The 21,005-nt window shown below is 46.6% G+C and overlaps 2 protein-coding genes across 9 annotated transcripts in view; one reads left to right on the top strand and one right to left on the bottom strand.

The window, feature by feature from the left end:
• Positions 1–13,785, top strand: part of TRAF7 (TNF receptor associated factor 7) — a 33,854-nt gene extending 20,069 nt beyond the window's left edge. For all 8 annotated transcript variants that reach the window (XM_035131399.2, XM_035131395.2, XM_035131394.2 and 5 more), the window contains 14 exons: positions 1,185–1,368; positions 2,420–2,554; positions 3,716–3,933; positions 4,680–4,753; positions 5,719–5,767; positions 6,437–6,564; positions 7,889–7,971; positions 8,823–8,862; positions 9,008–9,124; positions 10,003–10,125; positions 10,252–10,371; positions 10,571–10,702; positions 11,449–11,568; positions 13,080–13,785. In XM_035131399.2, coding sequence (XP_034987290.2) covers positions 1,185–1,368; positions 2,420–2,554; positions 3,716–3,933; positions 4,680–4,753; positions 5,719–5,767; positions 6,437–6,564; positions 7,889–7,971; positions 8,823–8,862; positions 9,008–9,124; positions 10,003–10,125; positions 10,252–10,371; positions 10,571–10,702; positions 11,449–11,568; positions 13,080–13,094 — 1,538 coding nt within the window. In that variant the 3' untranslated portion in view covers positions 13,095–13,785. The remainder of the gene's footprint in view (positions 1–1,184; positions 1,369–2,419; positions 2,555–3,715; positions 3,934–4,679; positions 4,754–5,718; positions 5,768–6,436; positions 6,565–7,888; positions 7,972–8,822; positions 8,863–9,007; positions 9,125–10,002; positions 10,126–10,251; positions 10,372–10,570; positions 10,703–11,448; positions 11,569–13,079) is intronic.
• Positions 13,786–15,031: 1,246 nt separating this feature from the next.
• CASKIN1 (CASK interacting protein 1) overlaps positions 15,032–21,005 on the bottom strand; it is a 109,037-nt gene continuing 103,063 nt past the window's right edge. Inside the window, exon 20 of the mRNA XM_035130606.2 lies at positions 15,032–20,239. Within this exon, the coding sequence (XP_034986497.2) occupies positions 20,143–20,239 (97 nt within the window). The 3' untranslated portion in view covers positions 15,032–20,142. The remainder of the gene's footprint in view (positions 20,240–21,005) is intronic.

Raw genomic sequence — 21,005 nt, 5'->3', positions numbered from 1 at the left:
TGATATGTTAAGCAATGGAGCCATTCAAATTCCGAGGTTTGACTGCATACTGAAAGATTGCAAGGCACAAACAATCTGCCTGTGTGGTTGCAGTTCTGCATCTCTGATCGCCTCTCCTCTCTCTTGCCCAGCTGAGAGCTTTGTAGTGGCTGTTTGTGAATCTACTTAAAGAACACAAACCACTGGTCTCTGTGACCGCTTCTGATTTGTTTTTTTGTTTGTTTTTTAAAAAAATGAGCTGCAGAAATCCCCAATGCAGAACAGAGAGCAAACAACTCCCCCTGAACAACTCAAAATCCAGCAAGTAATCAGGGCTGCTCTGAACAACACTGAAATGTGTAAAACTAATCCCAGCTATTCACTGAAAGGAGATGAACTCTGCTTCCATTGTTATCATAATTATTATTGTCATTGCATTCTCCATTACCAAAATGCCCATCTTCACAGACCCAGGTGGCGCTGTGGTTAAACCACTGAGCCTAGGGCTTGCTGATCAGAAGGTCGGCAGTTCGAATCCCTGTGACGGGGTGAGCTCCTGTTGCTTGGTCCCAGCTCCTGCCAACCTAGCAGTTCGAAAGCACGTCAAAATGCAAGTAGATAAATAGGAACCGCTACAGCGGGAAGGTAAACGGCGTTTCCATGTGCTGCTCTGGTTTGCCAGAAGCGGCTTTGTCATGCTGGCCACATGACCTGGAAGCTATACGCTGGCTCCCTCGGCCAATAATGCGAGATGAGCGCGCAACCCCAGAGTCGGTCACGACTGGACCTAATGGTCAGGGGTCCCTTTACCTTTACCTTTATGGTGGGTGTGCATGCACCCTACTGCTGCAGGGCTGGGCAAGTTTCTCCTGCTTAGCAACCATTTCCCCATGTGCAGTGTTGTACCCTTCCTCAATAGGAGCAAATGGGAATCACTCGCCTTTGTTTTAAGATGGTTTTGTTTAGCTCCATCAGTGAACATGGCACTTGTTGCAGATTAGGGAAAAAGCAGGTCCCTACCCCAAGGAGCTTACAGCCCCAGTTTTGACAATAATGTGACATCCGGTGAATGCCAGCTTTCTTGTGCAACAGGGTTTCATGTTCTCCACCCCCCACCCCCCGAAAGGTTGGTGACACCCAGTGTGGTGTCTGAACTGACCAATCCTTACATGACGTTGTTGGGGCATCTGTGTGTTTCCCTGCAGAGAAGTGCCCGGTGGACAACGCCAAACTGACTGTTGTGGTCAACAACATTGCTGTTGCTGAGCAAATTGGGGAGCTCTTCATCCACTGCAAGTACGGCTGCCGGCCCGCTGCGAGTGGCAAGCCTCCTGCCTTCGAGGTGGACCCTCATGGGTGCCCCTTCACCATTAAACTGAGTGCCAGAAAGTAAGTCCATGTGGAAACTTTTTCCCAAGGAAAACCTCTGCTTTCTAACTTGTTCCCCATAGGTTAAGGGGAGTTGTAGGGGTTATGCCTTCATTTTTATGGTGGGTGACCATCTGAACACCATCAGTTCTTCTACTGTGAAGTGGGTATTTTGTGGTGTCTACACCACAACTTCTTAGATTTCCGGCTGTAAACCTGACCCCGAAAGGCTGGGGAAGGCTCCTTCATAGCCTGCACTAGAGCAGGGGTAGCCAATGCGGTGCCCTGGAGAAGTTGTATGACAACTCCCATCATCCCTGACCATTAGCCATGGTGGCTGAAACTGATGGGAGTTGTGGTCCAAAACATCTGCAGGATGCTGCATCGGTTGCCGCTGAACTAGAGGACGAACAGTGTCATGGGAGAGCTTGAAAGGGCCCATTACCTTGCTGCACTGCTAGGGGGTGCTGTTTTGCAGGCATCTCAGTTGGTAAGGAACAGAGCAGCCTTCGTCAACCTGGTGCCTTCCAGATGTTTTGGATTCGGAATGGCCATAGCTCAGTGGTAGAGTGTCTGCCTTGCAAGCAGAAGGTCCCAAGTTCAATCCCCGGCATCTCCAGGTAGGGTTGGGAGAGCCTACTGCCTGAAATCCTGGAGAGCTGCTGCCAGTCAGTGTAGACAATACTGAGCTAGATGAACCCAATGGTCTCACTGTATAAGGCAGCTTCCTATTACAACTCCCATCAGCCCCAGCATTATTTTGCTACACTGGGACAGCTAAGACAGAGGGGGTTAGGCTTAGTTTACCCATATGGTCTCTTTCAGATAAACAAAAAGTTACTAAATTTCAGAACCTTCCTTGATCTTTCCAAATGACAAGATTTCCCCCCCTCCCCCCGCCGCCGTGTTCTAGTATATCTTTAAAAAGGGCTACATGAGGAAGTTGCCCCTGGTGCAATGCCTGGAATGTGCCCCATATTCCAGCCCCCTTTCACTCATGAGAGTAGCTCAGGGGCAGAGGATTGCTTTCCTCCTGCTTGTTTGCTAATAATGCTCCATCTTCTTCATTCAGGGACCATGAAAGCAGCTGTGATTACAGGCCGGTTCGCTGCCCCAACAACCCCAGCTGCCCGCCACTTCTCAAGATGAACCTGGAAGCACACCTCAAGGAGTGTGAGCACATCAAGTGCCCCCATTCCAAATATGGGTAAGCAGAGGGGCACAATCCTGAAGATTTAAACAGGGATCTGCTTCGAACACCTTTTATTCTCCTCTTCTTGTTGTTGTGATGATCTTTTGGGTATGTGGGAAGGATGTTTTGTTAAGTATGCTATTTGGACGATCACTTTCCAAGTTTTAAAAGTGGTGGTTTCGATTTTGATTCTTACAAAATTTAATTATATAAGCCGCTTTGGGGCTGTTCCTTTATAAAATGACTCATGAATGACGACAACAACAATGCTAATGCCAAAGATCAATCCTCAACTCTACCCCATAATGCATTGCTGGCTGAGCCCCCATACTGCTCAACTCCATCCTTCCCCAGCCTGGTGCCCTGCAGATGTTTTGGCCCACAACTCTCATCGGCCCCATCCGGGATGCAGTCCAAAACATCTAGAGGACCACTAGGGTGGTGAAGGCCACTATAACTACAGTGGTACCTCGACTTACGAACGTCTCGACAAATGAATTTTTTCGACTTGCGAGTGGGGCAAATGGCCGCACACTTACGAATTTCTCGACATCCGAATGGAAACCGCGGTGGTTTTAGATAGGGTTTTTTTCGACTTACGAATTTTTAGATGGTGTTGCTTCGACTTACGAATTTTTCCGTTTCCAATGCATTCCTATGGGAAATCGTGTTTCCAATGGCGCTTTTTGACTTACGAATTTTCCGACCTATGAAGGTGCCTTCGGAACGGATTCAATTCATAAGTCGAGGCACCACTGAACTCCTTTCCTTTAGGTCAGAGGTCAGGAACCTCAGGCCTAGCAGCTGAATGCAACCCTGGGGGCCTTTCTCTAGCTGGTAATTGGTACCCCCCCCCCAAGGCAGTGCCCATCAATTCTCTCTCTGCACTCTCCTCAAGTGCCTTTGCCTGCCAGGAATGTGTCTTTGAATTGTGTTAATGGCTCTTGCTTGTCTGGATGGAGAGGTGTATGTGAGTCAGTGCAGAAACCTCTGACTTTTGCATGGTTGGAATGGAGCCTACATATAAAGGTAGTAGCCCATTCACTTTTGTTCTGCTCACTTGTTACCTCTGGCTCTGCTCACCACCAGCATGTGACCTGCCACCTCCCAATGGTTGCTTTCGGCAGGGGAAATGCAGCCCTCAGGCTAAAAGAAGTCCCTCCATCCCTGCTCTAGGTGTACATTCATAGGAAACCAAGACACATACGAGACCCATTTGGAAATGTGCAAGTTTGAGGGCCTGAAGGAGTTCCTCCAGCAGACAGATGATCGCTTCCACGAGATGCAGGTGGCCATGGCACAGAAGGACCAGGAAATTGCTTTCCTGCGCTCCATGCTGGGCAAGCTCTCGGAGAAGATCGACCAGCTGGAGAAGAACCTGGAGCTGAAGTTTGGTAGGTTCCCCCTCTGATGTGGTGGAGGGAGTTGAGAGAAGCTTTGGGAGGGCATGGGCCAAATCTTCAAAGAATGCCACTAGGCAGCCCTGAAGAGCAGGACTCTCTTTTTAAGAGGATTGTCATATCAAAAAGGTCTTTGGAACTTTTCAGTTTAGAGAAAAGACAAGTAAGACATGACAGAAGTTTGTAAAATTATGCACTGCATGGAGAAAGTGGATAGAGGAAAGTTTTTCTTTCTCACAGCACTAGAATTTGTTGGCATCCAATGAACCCAAATGTTGGATGCTTCAGGATAGAAAAAAAAAGTTCTTCACACAGCACATAGTTAAAACTATGGAACTCGCTCCTATTGGAGGCAGTGGTGGCTTTAAAAGAGGATTATGCAAATTCATGGAGGAGGAGACTACCAGTGGCTACTAGCCACAATGGCTGTGATGTGGCTCCATGACCAGAGCCATTATGCTTCTGAATGCTAGTTGCTGGAAGCTGCAGGAGGGACGAGTGCTCTTACGCTCAGGTCCTACTTGAGGGCTTCCTTCCCATAGGCACCTGGTTCAGTATAATATTTATGACCAATAGGACTTAAAAGGACGGGGATTATGAAGTTGGGGTGGCCTGTACAGTTGTAAATATCAAGCAAAGTTTTAATACATGTGTGTGTTCACGCACACACCCACACACCTACACCTGAATTTACTTTTAGAAATGACAAGCTCTTTTCTCCCAATTTGGTCACTCTTTAGATGTCCTGGACGAGAACCAGAGCAAGCTGAGTGAGGACCTGATGGAGTTCCGGAGAGACGCTTCCATGCTGAACGTGAGCATTGCTACTTGTAATGCAGAGTCTCCAAGCCCAGAGTGCCCCTTGGGCATAGAGGCAGAGCAACCCCATGCAGTTCTGCCTCCCGCCTGGGTCAGAAGAGGGAGGTGGGGAGCTCTATGGACCTGCTTCTGCCCTCCTGGGGCTCTCAGAGTGGCTGTTGGAGGCAGAGCAAAGTGGCATCCCTCCAGCTGATGCAGCTTGTGTCTGCATCTTGGGCGATCTGAGCTTTGAGCACCTCTGGTGCACTGAGACAAAACAAGATGCTCTTCCCTTCCCTTCAGGTTGATTGTTAGTTGCACAGGTTTATTTTCTGTCTCCCTTCCCAACTTCAACAAGACCCTCCCCTGCTCTGTTTGAGACATAGGATGAAGTTTGGAAGAACCCTGTGCCCCTTGGGGGAATGGGAGTCCTAGTAATGACATTTTTAAAAAAATCAATGCAAAATGACAACAAAAATTACAAACATAAAATCCAAAAATAAAACAAACATACAAACTAAAAACCAAGCAGAACAGACAAAAACCAAAAGAAAAAAGGGAAAAAACCTACAAAGAAAACCATTATAATCTTTACATACATATACACATATTGACTTCCTTTCTCTATTTTGAGACCTTGAAATTTCTAATCATTCTGAGTTGTTGTGTCTACTGTGAATTACCTCTATTTTTACATCTTTCGGACCACTTTTCAATTTCTTGAACCCTGCAAAGCTTCATTTGTGACATACCAATATGATATGAACAATGCTTTTTCATATATTCTTTAACGATTCTTTAACGATGACAAATTGTTGATGGTCCATAAGGCCAGCTAAAGTTTGTCAACTCCAAATGTATCATCTTGCTATCTTACCATTGGATGGCCTCACCCCTCGAGAGTGATGGCTTCCCAGACATTTCTGCTCTCATGTGATTATGGCTGCTCTGGCCCTAACCTGCCTTAACTTGCTCTTTTAGGATGAGCTGTCCCACATCAATGCCCGGCTGAACATGGGAATCCTGGGCTGTGAGTACCCTGTTCTTTCTCTCCCCAAGCACTGGCAGAATTTCTTTGTTTCTGGATTTTGAGGTTTTTCGTTGGTTGGTTGGTTGGTTTGCTTGCTTGCTTGCTTGGTTCCAAACTCTGCAGATGCCCTGAGAACCGCCTCCCATTAAATAAGGGCAAAGGTAGGTTGCAAATGCAAGGACATATTAGTAGGTTTAATTGGACCATCTTAGATCAGAGTAAGATTATGCCAGGCTTCCAGTTTTACAAATGTTTTCCAGGGAGGCCTGGAAATGGAGCAAAACCTCAGGCTTATGGTGGAGCAGTTTGGACAAACACTGGTTGTCCATATGCAACCATACACTAGCTTTAAAGAAGACCAAAGGAGACACAATATTTGGTTTCCACTGAAGCAATAGTTGCATGTCGATAGTGCAACAGTCATTGTTATAAGAGGGCTGCTGGGCGGGATAGACCCACAATGGTCTGATCTTGCAGCCCTCTTCTTATGTAGGAATAGCTTCTCAGCACCCTCCTCGAATAGCAGTTCAGGGGGTTCTGCCTTTTGAAAGCAATGGCAGTGTAACTAGCTTCAGGTGTGTAAGTCAGTGCTTCCTAAGAGGACATTGATCTTTGGCAGGGGTCCTGCTTTCATGCTGCTGGTATTGCCTTCTTCCTCTCCCCGTACAGCATACGACCCTCAGCAGATCTTCAAGTGCAAAGGCACTTTCGTTGGTCACCAGGGCCCTGTCTGGTGCCTGTGCGTCTACTCTATAGGGGACTTGCTCTTCAGCGGCTCTTCAGACAAGACGATTAAGGTAAGAGCTGTTTGTTTCTGAGCCTGCATTGAAGCCACAAGGAACCTTCAGTCTGCAAGGTTGAGGCAGTCTCAGTGGGGTGTTTTTTTTTTGTTAATTGCATGTTGCTATTCCTCGGGTGGTCATTTGCAACAAGCTGTGGAACTAAGGAACTGAGCACCTCCTTTGTTTATGAGGAGCAGGCAAAAGACTGAACACTGAAGTAACCATTAACATTACAGTGGTACCTCGGTTTAAGAACAGCCCAACATATTCAGTTTATGAACTCTGCAAAACCGGAAGTAGTGTCCCGAACTTTACCTCTGTCTAAGAACGGAATCCGAATGGTGGAAGGACACCGGTGGCCAGAGGCCTCATTAGGGAAAGCGTGCCTCGGTTTAAGAATGGTTTCGGTTTAAGAATGGACTTCCGGAACGGATTAAGTTCGTAAACCGAGGTACCTCTGTATAGTAAACAGATGAAAATTATTTCCCCCCCTGAAAATTATTACTCCTCCAGTCCTCCACAGTGCCAAGCAGACATAAAGCACTTGTTTCCATTAAAAGAGCTGAGAAAAAGATAGGATACTGCAGGTCTCTAGTCAGCCATGCCATTTTAACAGGGTACACCAGGGGTCAGCAAACATTTTCAGCAGGGGGCTAGTCCACTGTCCCTCAGACTTTTTTGGGGGTGGACGGACTATATTTTGGAAAAAATAAAGTAAAATAAAGCAAATTCCTATGCCCCACAAATAACCCAGAGATGCATTTTAAATAAAAGGACACATTCTACTCATGTAAAAACACGCTGATTCCCGGACCATCCGCGGGCCGGATTTAGAAGGCGATTGGGCTCAGATCTGGCCCCCGGGCCTTAGTTTGCCTACCCAAGGGGTACACATTTAGATCCAAGCAAGGACTTGGAAGGGAGGGTTGAGCACTTCTCAGAGCAGCTATGTGCTATAATCCTCTCCTTCTGGAATTACTTCTCAGTGGAAGTGCATTTGCAAAGCCTTCTGAGTATGAACCAAGGAAGGGCATGACAACAAAACCACCCATTTCTTCTGCCCTGCCCATGGGCTCCCTGCTCCCTGCCAAATATCTGTCACAGTGAGAACTGCTAGGGATTGCATTTCTCTTGTTTCTGGCTCCCTGGGAAAACCTGCCTATTCACTGACTTTCCTGGAATGGCTTATCTTGGCCTGAAAGTTGGGAAAGCAGGTGCTCAGATGACAGGCAACCTGCTTCCTGCCTTCCCAGCTGTGGCATATCGGCTGACTTCCTGCCCTGGTTCCTGGTTGCTCTGGAGCCCAGTCATGTGACTCCCCCCTTCTGTTTCCTGTTAGGTGTGGGATACCTGTACCACATACAAGTGCCAAAAAACCTTGGAAGGCCACGATGGGATAGTCTTGGCTCTCTGCATCCAAGGGTGAGTCAGAGCGGCCACCCTTTCTTTTCTGCGGCTGCTTGTGTGCTGAATCCAAATAGGAAAATATTGGGTTTGAGAACGACTCCTGATTTCAAATAAGTTTTACAAGTGCTCTCATAACATGGCATTTGCTGCTGCTTCAGTTATTCAGTTGGGTGAACTGAGCTTCAAGTGGTAACTCTGGAAATTTCCTTCAGGCAAATCCATCTCCCTTTGTTCACGGCTGTGTAGATTAAAATTCTCCTAGAAAAACTGAATTCTGTATGAATTGTGCCAAAAGAGCCGCATTACACATTTTTTGTTACTTTCCATAATTCTGGTTTTGCTATTTGGGAGGCGGAAAGAAGGGTGTTCATAAGCTCGGCTGGGCAGCTCCAACCCCTGATCTCTGGAAATCCTCATCATTCCCTCTCTCACTTCTGAGGCTTCAGCAGCCACTTTCCTGCATCTTTTCACAGCCATGAGTGCTAGAAAGGTGCTTATTTTTTTATTATGAAAGTTAAGCTTCTCTGGAAGATAAAATTTCCACCTGATCATTTGCATTGGGCATTTTATTCTGTGCTCGAGGATCCCATGCCTCTTAGCATAGGCTTGCCAATAACATCATCTAAGTTAGTAGTCCACAAGATTTTACAGACTTACCTACCCACACTTGCCTATATCAATCACATCACTAGCAGCCTGAAGATAACAAACAGCCCTCTGTCTCTCTTGAGCAAACCTCCTCTGCCTGATTGCTTGGAAGTGGTTCTTGCTCACCACAAGCACCCAGGCCAAACCAGCTGTGCTTTCTCTTCTTCGGAGGGTTGTCTTAGCGCTCCCTGAAGGTCTTTGTTTCTTTTTCCGCCCAGGAATAAGCTGTACAGTGGCTCTGCTGACTGCACCATCATTGTAAGTATCCACGCCTGGGAAGGGCCTGGCTCTTGCTTTATTGAGGGTGGAGAGGGAGTCTGTGGGAAAAGCTCTTCCTCTCTGTGCTGTGGAGAGCATGGCCAGGAACAATTTTACATGTCCTGCCTTTTTGTAATCTTTGCAGGTCTGGGATATTCAAACCTTGCAGAAAGTTAACACTATCCGGGCCCATGACAACCCTGTCTGCACGCTGGTCTCCTCACACAACATGCTTTTCAGTGGCTCCCTAAAAGCCATCAAGGTACCATTTAGGATTGGGTCCTCCAGCCAAAGAAGGCGCCGAGACCATCCCTCCTCCTTTTTCCCTTCCTGGCTTCCAGGCTACCTTTCCTCAACCCTCACCCTCCACTTCTCAATTCTGACTTCTTTTTTAAAATCTCTCTTCACTGTTGCCGATTCCTCCTCCAGTTACCCCATTCCCTCATCTAGCAGGCTGTACTAATTTCCCTTGCCCCATTCGACTTTACCACTCACGAAACCTGTGGCTGAGCAACAGAGAGATTCCCACTTCTCATGTATTATTATACACTTAACAGTCGTACCTTGGATCCCGAATGGCTTAGTTGCCGAACATTTCAGCTCTCGAAAGATTGATAACCAGAAGTGAGTATTCCGATTTTCAAACTTCTTTTGGAACCCGAACGTCCAACGAAGCTTCCGCAGCTTCCAATTGGCTGTAGGAGCTTCCTGCAGCCAATCAGAAGCCACACTTTGGTTTCTGAACATTTTGGAAGTCGGAAGGACTTCCGGAATGGAATCCGTTTGACTTCCAAGGTACGACTGTGTATCCCACACTTCTGCTAAGGAGCTAAGAGAGATGTACATGGTTTTCTCTCACCACCCTTTATCCCCACAGAAACCCTGTGAGGTAGATTTGACTGAAGGATGGTGACCCAAGGCCATTCTGTGAACTCTCAGTCCCTTTCTTCTTGCTTTCTTTGTCTCTCTCTCACACACAAGAGAGAGCGCTATTTGCAGTGTAACTAGAGCTATTTGCAGTGTGGTTCGCTTATGAGATGCTATGCTGTAGCTTGTAGATGTGGTGGGAGGGTGGGCAGATGAACGGATAAAAACCAACCTGCTCAAAGGTACGATTCTGCCTGTCCTTCTGGTCTCCAGGTCTGGGACATCGTGGGCACTGAGCTGAAGCTGAAGAAGGAGCTGACGGGCCTTAACCACTGGGTCCGTGCACTGGTGGCATCCCAGAATCACCTCTACAGTGGCTCCTACCAAACGATCAAGGTATGTGCACTCCCAGATTCCACACCCACCCATCCCATTCCCCCCAATATGCGCATAATTGTCTGCTGCCATTTTTCTTTTCAACCCAGGCACATCAATCCTCCCTCCCATCTTTTTCTACCCTAGATCTGGGACATTCGGAACTTGGAGTGTGTACATGTCCTGCAGACGTCGGGTGGGAGCGTCTACTCTATCGCTGTCACAAACCACCACATTGTCTGCGGCACCTATGAGAATCTCATTCACGTAAGGGTGGCGAAGGCTTGGAGTCAGGGGTTTTGCATTCTACACAGGTGGGTGGTGGGACACTGTGGCCTCGTCCATCCCTTTGTGGTGCTTGGAAAGCCAACACTGGCGGAACGAAAGCTCTGGCAGCGGGGGAGCTTTGCTGTGCCCATGCAGGTTTGGAAGGTAATCCTAGGTCCTTGCTTCCTCCCGATTCCAGGTGTGGGACATTGAGTCCAAAGAGCAGGTGCGTACCCTGACGGGACACGTGGGCACCGTGTATGCCCTGGCCGTCATCTCCACGCCAGACCAAACCAAAGTCTTCAGCGCTTCCTATGACCGGTCATTGCGGGTATGTGAGGCGCTGCTAGCTTGGGCAGAGGGATGTGCTTTGGGGAGGAAATGGAAGGCTGGCTATTATCATTATTATTATTGGTAACATTTGAATAGTGAGGGGAGTGGGTTGATCAGGTTAAACCAGCATTTTTCAAAACTGCCATTGAGGGGTGGAAGAGTGGGAGAGGCAGTATGGCTATTGGTGTCCAAGCAGCGTCTCCATGGTATGATTGGCAATAGGGAAATCCCAGCCCTTTCACCAGGGTCACAACAGAGAGATAACTCCTTCTCGCAGCACGTAGTTAAACTATGGCACTTGTTCCCACAGGAGGCAGTGATGGCCACAAACCTAGATGGCTTGAAAAGAGGGGTAGACAAATTCATGGAGTGTAAGGCTCTTAGCCAGGATGGCTATGCTCCGCCTCCACAGTTGGAGGCAGCAATGCTTCTGAATAGAGGAGAGCGCTCTTATGCTTGAATCCTGCTTGTGGGTTTACCACAGGTATCTGGTTGGCCACTGCGAGAACAGGATGCTGGACTAGATGGGCCACAGGCCTGATCCAGCAGGCTCTTCTTATGTCCGTACCCTGCAAATGTGCTTGCAGAGTAGTCTGTTTTGGTTCTCACGGCCTGAACTTAAGTGTGCTTCAAAAATCCTTGATACTGATAGGAGGGAGTGGGGTGGGAAAGCGCCTGATGGTGCTAGCCCAGAGCCTTTTTGAAGCACTTCATTCCTGATAATAGCTTGTGTTCTGTGCCCAGGTATGGAGCATGGATAACATGATCTGCACTCAGACTCTGCTACGCCACCAGGGCAGCGTCACAGCACTGGCTGTCTCTCGGGGTCGCCTGTTTTCTGGTGCTGTTGACAGCACGGTTAAGGTAGGTCGCCGATGTGTTCAGGGGTGTGCGCAGCGTTGAGCAGGAGGGAACAGCATCACGCCCCATTAGGCGGGCAGGTTGTTGAGCGGGTTTAGCTGTCGGAGCACTGCTACTCCCTGAACCCACCAGCACCTTCACACCAGAGTTCCTTATACTGCAGATATGCATGTGGCAGAAAAGGTGGTGTGGGTCCATGAATGTGAGCCAGTGGCCTGTTGCAGAGCACCTTCCTTCTAGCATAGGCAAATGTAGAAAGTTATTGGCCAGAGTGAGAGGCCTTTTTCTTTTTCTTATCTGATTGAGCAGGGAGGGGGGAAACTTGGATCAAGCTATTACGGGTGCCTATCTGTTTGCTGTGGTTTGCAGGGTAAAGAGCTTGGTGCAGCAGCAGTGTACTGCTGAATCCTGTCTCCCTGGAGTTCTGATAGTCTAGCACGGCTTCCACAACCATGTCTGTGCTGGCCTGTGGCTGAGAGGAGTTCTGCCCTAAAACATCTGGAAGAGACTAGATTAGAAGAGGCTGCTTCCATGAAGTTGCCAACTCAAGAGAAATCTGATGCAGAAACCTTGCCCTTAAATAGTCTTCCCTCCAGACGTTTTGGGCTACAACTCTCGTGAGCCCCAGTCAGCACAGCGATGATGGGAGTTGTAGTCCCAAGCATCTGGGGGGCACCAGGTTGACAAAGGCTGCCTAGCACGGCTTCCACAACCATGTCTGTGCTGGCCTGTGGCTGAGAGGAGTTCTGCCCTAAAACATCTGGAAGAGACTAGAAGAGGCTGGTCTAGCATGCCTCTGCCCCATGCCCCATGAGTTGGGGTAGACTGCCTGGACCACCCAATCCCCAAGCAGTTTGTGCTCTTTTGCTCATTCCTCAGCACTAGCCCAACCAGATCATCTGTTTTGTTACTAAGGGAGTGTGTGTGAATTTTGCTAAGGGCCCAAGTCCTGGCTGTCCCTCTCCCTCTGTAATCTCGTAGGGCCCTCCCTCCTAGCACTTATCCATATGATGTGTACCTTTAAGGCAGCCTTTGTCAACCTGGTGCCCCCCAGATGCTTGGGACTACAACTCCCATCATCGCTGTGCTGACTGGGGCTCACGAGAGTTGTAGCCCAAAACGTCTGGAGGGAAGACTATTTAAGGGCAAGGTTTCTGCATCAGATTTCTCTTGAGTTGGCAACTTCATGGAAGCAGCACACTCCCATAGAGCAGCCTTCCATGAGTTGTTGCAGAGTCCCGGAATGGTTTATTCTCATAAGCTGGTGGCTTGGTCAACCTTCTGCCTACTTGGCAGTGCAAAAATTGTTGCAGTTGTCATGCATACGTTACGTCAGGGGCAGATGTGGCAGGTGAGATGGATGGGTCACAAGTCATGTGGACCTCACTGGTAGATCTGCTGGTTTGAACCCCTGTGGGGTCTCTCACCTTGTGGGGCAAGTATTGTCTGCACCTAACCTTGTGCAGATTGGCCCTCTCTTGCGCAGGCCCTACTGACTTTCCTTCCTGCTGCAGGTTTGGACATGCTAGTGGGTGCCACTGCCTGCTTGTGGACGGCAGACTACCAAATAATCCTCCGGCTCACACGTCCTGCTTCCTTGCGCTCTGACGCCCCTCCCACTGTGCGCGCCAGCCGTGAGCGAGCTTCACAGCCCACGTACCTCAGCACTGCCACCCCTGACGCAGCAGGCCCTGCCTCTAGCAGGGCTGTTTGGAGATAAAGCTCGCAAGACCACACCACAGCGGCACCGTTTCTGCTGGAACAAGTAGGGCACTGCAGCCTCAAGACAGCAGCGTTTGGGTGAAGTGGGATTAGATCGATGATCCAGGTGTGAGCACCCACAATGCAACTTTGCCAACAGCAGTGCCAGAGCCAAGGATTGGGGGTGACGCGGAGAAGACCCCCCCTCTCTTCTGGCGTTTAAAATGTATCTGCTAAAGCTCTTTCATTTGTGCCCACCGCCAATGATAAAGACCAGTTTTCCCCTCATGTAACCAGGTACGATTTTTATGTCTCAAAGATTCCCATTCCTCGCATCAGGTACCGCAAGGCCATCCATTCACAGCATCATGTCATAACGGCACCAAGCCCCCAATGGTTTAAAACAAAAACAGGGAGAGCCCACTGTTGTGTTTTTACTGACATTTTCTACTGTTTTTAAGATTGTGATATAGATTTGGATTATTTCTTCCTTGACAATAAAAATGGACCATTGTTTTAGGCCAGCATGAGTTATTGACCAGCTTGGAGCATCTTAGCAAAAGGAGCGTAACGTCTCTTTGATAGTTAACCTACCTTGCAGCCCCAGCTCATGATCAGACAAGCGATTTCAAAGTTTGCTAGCCCACCTACCTGCGGGTACTTCTGTTCCTACTAGCTAGTGAATTTGACAATTTTGTTTCCCCACTTTATTACACAAATATTGCAGAGAAATGGCAGAAGACTTGGATTTGCTTCTTTGAAGGTGTACATCATTGCCACCAGCTGTCAAAGGTGGAATGCTTTAATAATAGCCAAGGGAATGTGAACTTTCGCCCTTGTCAAGAAACACTTGTGTTGATGCAAGAGCTGAAATGAAACCTCTTTATCTCCGTATCTTTGCAGACTATGTGCTGCACCAGGGAGGATAGCTTTGGCCTTTATGCACTGTTCGTGAGCTTCTCAGAAGATCTAGATCTTAGGTGCTGATTTGGTCCCACTTTTGGAAATCAGAAGTAGCTGTTGTTAAAGTTGGTGTTTTAATACGTTTGTAGGTGGGTGTTGGCTGTGGAAATGAAAACAGGTGCCCATCCCTTCCCTTCCTCCCAAGCACCAGTTTGTTGAACTTTGTGGGTGCATGGAAGCAGGGAAAATCTGGCCTCAGCAAGGTGAGAGAAGCAGAGAGGCTGTAATGCTCAGTAAGTAGACAGAGGCTCACTGTCCCCCCCCCTTTCACCATCAAATGTGTGAATCACAGAACTGTGAAGTTGGGAGGGATCCAAAGGCCCACCTAGCCCAACCTCTGCAATGATGGCACAATGTGAAGGAGGCTAGCTCTGCAGACTGCTAAACACTTTTGTGCTTTGTTCCACTAGATAGGGCTACCACGCGTCTAAATCGCCAAGACCCACCTGTGTGACTGGCACTCAGCATCTATTCCCAGTTAAGTACAGTTCAGACTTTCCCCCCTTCCCTCCTTTGGCTGCAGCGAAAACAAGAGTTTCACAGGACCAGACAATTTGGACATTTATTAAGCACTGATAGCCATCAGTGCATCCACACCGCCGCCTACCTGTCTATTGTAAAATTGCAGCATGAGCCGATCGCTCAGCACCATAGATCCTTGCATGCACCCGGCGGTTTAGCACCTCATGGAAAACTGCCTTTGGAGGTCGTTTCCCAATAAAAAATACTATTTTTAGTGTTAACGTCATGTTATGTATAGTCATGGCAAGCGAGGAGGGCATCTTTCCCATGTTCTTAAGTATTTGTACCCAGACAACTTCTATTTTTTTTCCTTTTTCCTTTTTTTTTTTTAAATAGGAGCAAATATTTTTACAGCACCACAAAAGCCATCAAATATTATCATAATACAGGTGGGGATGCAAGAAGCAAGGAAAGGAGGCTGGCAGCGAGATGCATAGCTTTGACAGAAATGGGAAAAATACAATACAGTTTCCATAACTTAATAATAAAAATATATATAATATATATATAATATATATATATATATAATATGTATATATCCAGCATTAGAATCTTGGAATATTCTTTCTTTTCTTTTTTTAAGATACATTTTCTTTCTTTTTAATTTTTTTTTTTTTACAACAGGTATCTTCATGTTGTCGTTTTATTTATTTTTTTATTTATTTTAATGTAAGAAATTTCAAAGTTGTGCCAGACACATTTTGGAGATCAGCAAAGACAGAGCTATCTGTGCTTGAGAAAAGAAACGAGTGTCACCACTCAGACATAGACACCTGGATTTCAAATAAACAGAAACAAACAAACAAAAAATACCCACAGCGCCAGGGAACCATAGGTTATGATGTTCCAGACCCAAAAGAAGAAGAAGAAGCCAGTTCTAAAAAAAACCAAAACTGGATTGACTCCCATTTGTACAATGATATACAGGCTGTGCATACATTACCTACTTCCACACACATGCATTTAAACACGCACACGCATATACACACATGTGGCTGCTCACACACACCCCAACTTCGAAACAGAAACTGCCGTACAGAAAAGAACACACAGAGATGAGATTTAACAAAAATTCTCAAAACAAGGCACATCCTTTGATTTTTGTTTAAAACTGTAAAAATAAACATGGCAACCGAAAAATCCCATATAACAGAAACGTAATATTTTTGCACACTTTGAAACAAGATAAACTGTACCTTTTTAAAAAACATTGTGCTACTCTTAAATGATGTCACCACAAGACACACAGCTTATTATAAGTCTAATAGTCAAGCTAAACTCCAGTTCTTTCAATTTTATCTCTTAAAACTGTTTAATATACAGTTGATAATATTTTAAAATCTTTTTAATATATATTAAAGTCCTTTCATAGGTTTTTTTGTTAATTATCTCTGGGGGTGGGTGGGAAATCCATTCTTAAATAATTTCTTTCCAATAAATTAATACTTCTTTTTATATAGCTTATTTTTCTCATCCCTTTATCACACACCAAAGGGGACAGAAAATTGTTTTGCTTTTGTTTTCACATGTAAGAACATTCATAAACATGGCTGATGCAAGAGGAGGAGAGACCCTCTATCAAAGCAATAATAAACTCAACAACAGAACCCAACTCTTGCTCTCTTTTTTTTCAGCCTGTCACTACACTGGCCCTACGTAGCAAAAGCACAGGTATCAAAATCAAGTGGGTTTAAGAGGCTTGGTGGTCTTGCTTGGAAAAGTAGTCATGGTGCAGGACGGCTGGAAGGCGGGTCTCCTGAGTTGTTGATCTGACCTGATTGGTTGAGATTCACGAGTGGACCATCCCTCAAGCCAAGGCGGGACACTGCCCCCATTTTCTTGTCTTACAGATTTTTTAAAAAATGAAATGAGCTGCAAGTAAAGAGGAGAACAAAGAGGAAAGAGAGAGACTGACACAGACAGTTACTAAACATTAGAAATAGTTGAATGGTGAGGTGATATAAAAAAAGGATGACTTTGGACCTAAGAAGAGGTAGAGCCTCGGAGACTCACAAAGTTTCATGCCCAAGGCATATAATGTCATCATTTGGCCTCAAAACTGCAGGGAGAACAATTCCCCGAGTAATTACTTGCTTAGGAAGAAGGGTCCAGCTGCTTTTGATGTGAACAGAAGGGTTCCTTATCTTAAGAGGAAGCCTGAAGGCTCACAGCAACCAAAATCTCTGATCCAATGATAGCTTTTCTCTCTCCATCCCTGCCAGATGATTTCTGGTGCTTATACAGCTATGGATCCAAAGGCAAGATGGAACATAAGGGAGCAACATTTAGAGAAAGATATGGCAATGGTGCAAGTGTTAGCAGCAATGAGGAAGAGAGCAGAACAGAATTAGGTGTTTGAACCACCAAAAGAGTCCAAAAGCTTATAGGGGCAACATGAACGAAATGTAAACCTCGCTGCACGTTAAACAAAACCCCCAGAGATTACAGCACCGAGACTGAAGCTGCAGCCTTCTGCTGCAAGTGGCAATGAAGATACAGATTTATGAGAGGCCTTTTTGGACTTGTCTTGGTGAAAAATGGCTGTAGTCCTTGTGGTTTTAAAAGGAAGAGGGAAGGATGAAATGCAGCAGGCCAAAGACACTTAAAAGGCAGTCAGGGCTCAACAGTAGGAAATGCATTTCAACTGTTAAAAACAATTGGGTCTGGGCAGAATGTCATTCCAAGGATCTCCTAAATCTCCTTCGATGGAAGACACTACAGTCCAGTCATCACAGCCAAGCCAATAATCTTGAAATACTTGCCAAAAGGTTTAGTTAAGTCATAATAATGCCCACTGCCAAGATAGTTCCCAGTCCAATAGGACACAATAAAACTCGGGTTCATGCTTGCCCACTGCCATAAAGAATGCATGACAAGCTAGTCAACTTTGGTGCTGCAACACTCTCTGAAATGACCTCCACTTCCTTCCAGGCTACCACCACCACCACTTGGTTCCCTCTCCTGGTAGATGATTCAAGTATCCAACCATCAAGATTAACATAAGACTGGATTCTCACAGGGTACAGATTTACCTTGCCAAGAAATGCCCCAGGAAGGAAGAAGAGTATTCCATTGCTGCTTTGAGAAGAGAAGAATGCAGCGGGAGAGTGGGTAATCCATTATTGGGGATTCCAAGATTGTGCTTCTTTTTGAGAATGACACGGGCCCGTGATGCGGCAGCCGGGAAGATTAGAAGAACCTTGTGTGCCAGGTGTTAACAACTGTGGACCAATCCAAAGGGAGCCGCTCTGCTACTCCCATGATGCTTTGAGCATTCAGAGACTGGCTCTCATTCCTTAACTCCCTGCAATGTACAAAGATCCCCACTGCAACCAACGGCAGAACAAAGGGACTTGCAGGGAGGTAAAGACCAATTCAGTCTACATGCTACAAATCTTCTGGATAACCTTGCAGCCTTTGAGGCACCTAGAACCCAACCTTCTGTTGAGAGATCCTTCCCCATAAACTCCTACAAAGCTGAGAGCCTCAACCTTGCGAGGGCCATAAGCCAGAAAAGAACCAAGCAAGACAATGTTGGCCACTGGTGGAACAGCTTCGCCTCGCTGCTGCTGGTCCCTCTCTCCCAACAGCTCTCAGGTTGGTTAGGATATTGCAAGAGTTGACACTAGACAGGTGGTGCAGACACTGATGCTGTGCCTTGGGTGCAGCTTCCTGGGAGAGACTGCCCTTGTCAGCACTTGCTCAGACCACACAGCACTGCAAGCCCAACAGAGCTGCCTCTGCAGGGGTCATCATCTCCATGTGAGGCCTCTCTTAGCTAGCAAGCCACCGTCCTCAGCACTACAAGTTGTTGTGTGTCCACAATCTGCTGAGAATTGCAACTGAGATACAAGTTGAGAGTCAGAGGCTGAAATCACATCCCAGCTAACTATTGCAATTCACTTGCCTTGGCAGAACCAATTTGGATAGTAGGGGTGCAACCATTATTGCATTTAGAACAACAGAAATGGAAGCAGCAGGGGAGTCCTCTTTTATCAAACTCCTGCTAGACTACAAAACTACCACTGGCCCCTGCTCAGTGCTGCTTCTTCTCCACCAAAAGCTCTGCAAGATCAATACATTATATTGCCCATGTCTGTTTACTGCCTCCTTAACTCTGCCCCACTTCCTGTTCCTCCCGGGAATAACCACTGTAGACAGTACTTAAGGAGGGCTGCATTGTCTAAATCAACAACAAACTCTTTGGAAACAAGTGCCTTGAAGTGAGACAGAGTGCAACCAAAGTCTCTCTTGCTCATAACCCCAGCTGCCCTAAGGATAGAGAGATATATGTATATCTTTGAAAGAAAAAGAAAAAAATCGGGAATAAATATTCATTTATGGCAGCTCCTGAAGCCACCAGGGATATATTTACAGGGGGGTTTTTTGGCCAGGATTTTTTCCCCATTTCCCCTTTTTATGTTTCAACACTGTATCAATCATGCAAATGTACCGAAGCTTTTGCGCGGCCCTTGCCAGGAACAATACTTTTTTTTCAAGGCAAACAAACAGGAGGAGAAGAAGAAGATGAAAAAGGAGCTTATTTCTCAAATGGGACTCGTTAACAGAACAGAACTTCTTACAGTCACAGCTTCATTATCACCAGGAGAAGACGAACACCTTTCGGGACAAAGAAACGAAGCATGCAGCTAGCCGAAAGCCTCCTTGACTCAACGGCTTCCCTTGGGCATTCTCCTGCCCCGCCTTTTCCAGCGCTTCCCAATAACGGCAGATGGGCACAAGAACCGAGACAGCAGCACAGGAGAGAGGACAGCGGTGCTCAGTCAAGGAACAATACCAACACGGAAGGCAAGAAGAGTTTCACTAAGACGAGATTCCACCCCAAACAGAAAACATGAAGAATCAGAGAAGACTCCATAGTTATTTGTGCCACATTTTGATAACACACTGGGGGACTGTAGCGACTGGGGATTGGTTGGTTGGGAGAAGGGGGTGAGGGCAGGAAATACTTTCCAAATTAAACGAGGAGACACAAATTTAACCAAGTGGAGTAGATTTGCCTGAAGATCGTCTTGCAGGTAACAGAAGCTCCTGCCCCAGGCGTACGGCTTTTTGCTTCATTCTTAGGAGGAGAATTGAAATCACCTTGTACCCCCCAAAGTAAATAGGTGTTAAGGAAGGAAGGAGAAAAATAACAGCGCAAGAGCGGCTCCTCTTTCCTTTTCTTCGCCGCTTCCACAAAACTGGTCTTCAAGCCCCAAGAAAGCCTTCCCCAAGCATCTGGGTTTGTTTCAGCACAATCCTGAGGTAACCTTATCTTTGTGCAAACCTCAAAAGATGGAAGGGGAGGAAGGGAAGATCTTCATGGAGATGATTGTGCCCTTGTGCCCATGGCAGATCCTGAGGTTGGCTGCGATTGTTTCCCAGCTCTCATTCCAACATGGCATCCAGTTGGTCCGCAAGGTCGTCGAACATGCTGCCGATGTCATCGAGAATGCTGACTGTGCTCTTTGATTCTGCGGTAGAACTGAGGGCAAAGGACACCGGTGTGAATTAGTAGTGCACAAGGAAGACCCTCTTTTCTCACTGCACAACATCCTGCAATCTCCCATGCCTACTAGCTTTCAATAGCCCTCTCCTCCATGAATTTGTCCAATCCTCTTAACAAACTTGGCAGCCATCACTGCTCCCAGTGGGAGCGAATTCTAAAGTTACAACTGCACTTTGTGACGAAGGACTTCCTTTTGTCTCTCCTGAATCTTCCAACATTGTGAGTTCTAGACATCCAATGAAGATGAATGTTGGAAGATTCAGGAGAGACAAAAGAAAGTGTTGTGAGAGAGACAGAAAAACTGTTCTCTGTCAATTTTTTCGATGCCATACATCATTTTATAAACTTCTAGCATGTCACATGGACTGATCAATTAACATACCTTGCCCTCCATCCACTTAAAATAAAATAATAAATTATTACTATTACTATTAATACTATTATTATTATGATGATTCAATTCATTCATATGCTACCCATCTCACTGGATTGCCCCAATCACTCTGGGCAGCTTCCAACAAATTAAAACACAGTAAGACATCAAACATTAAAAACTTGCCTATACTGTACAGGGAAGTATACCAAAGAAAAACCAAAGAGAGAAAACCAAAGCTGCTTTTCCCGAGTCTCTCAGGAGGGCTAGCTAGCCACCCTTCCCTGACTCCCGCCTAGTACCTCTATTCCAGCAGCCTTTTCTTCCTACATGCCCTGGCTCTTCACTTTTGTTTTGCTCCCATCCCTC

This window comes from Zootoca vivipara, chromosome 14 (assembly GCF_963506605.1).
Source record: "Zootoca vivipara chromosome 14, rZooViv1.1, whole genome shotgun sequence".
NCBI lineage: Eukaryota > Metazoa > Chordata > Lepidosauria > Squamata > Lacertidae > Zootoca > Zootoca vivipara.
The sequence above is the reverse complement of the archived record's forward strand: the minus strand, read 5'-3'. Positions and strand labels throughout refer to the sequence as shown.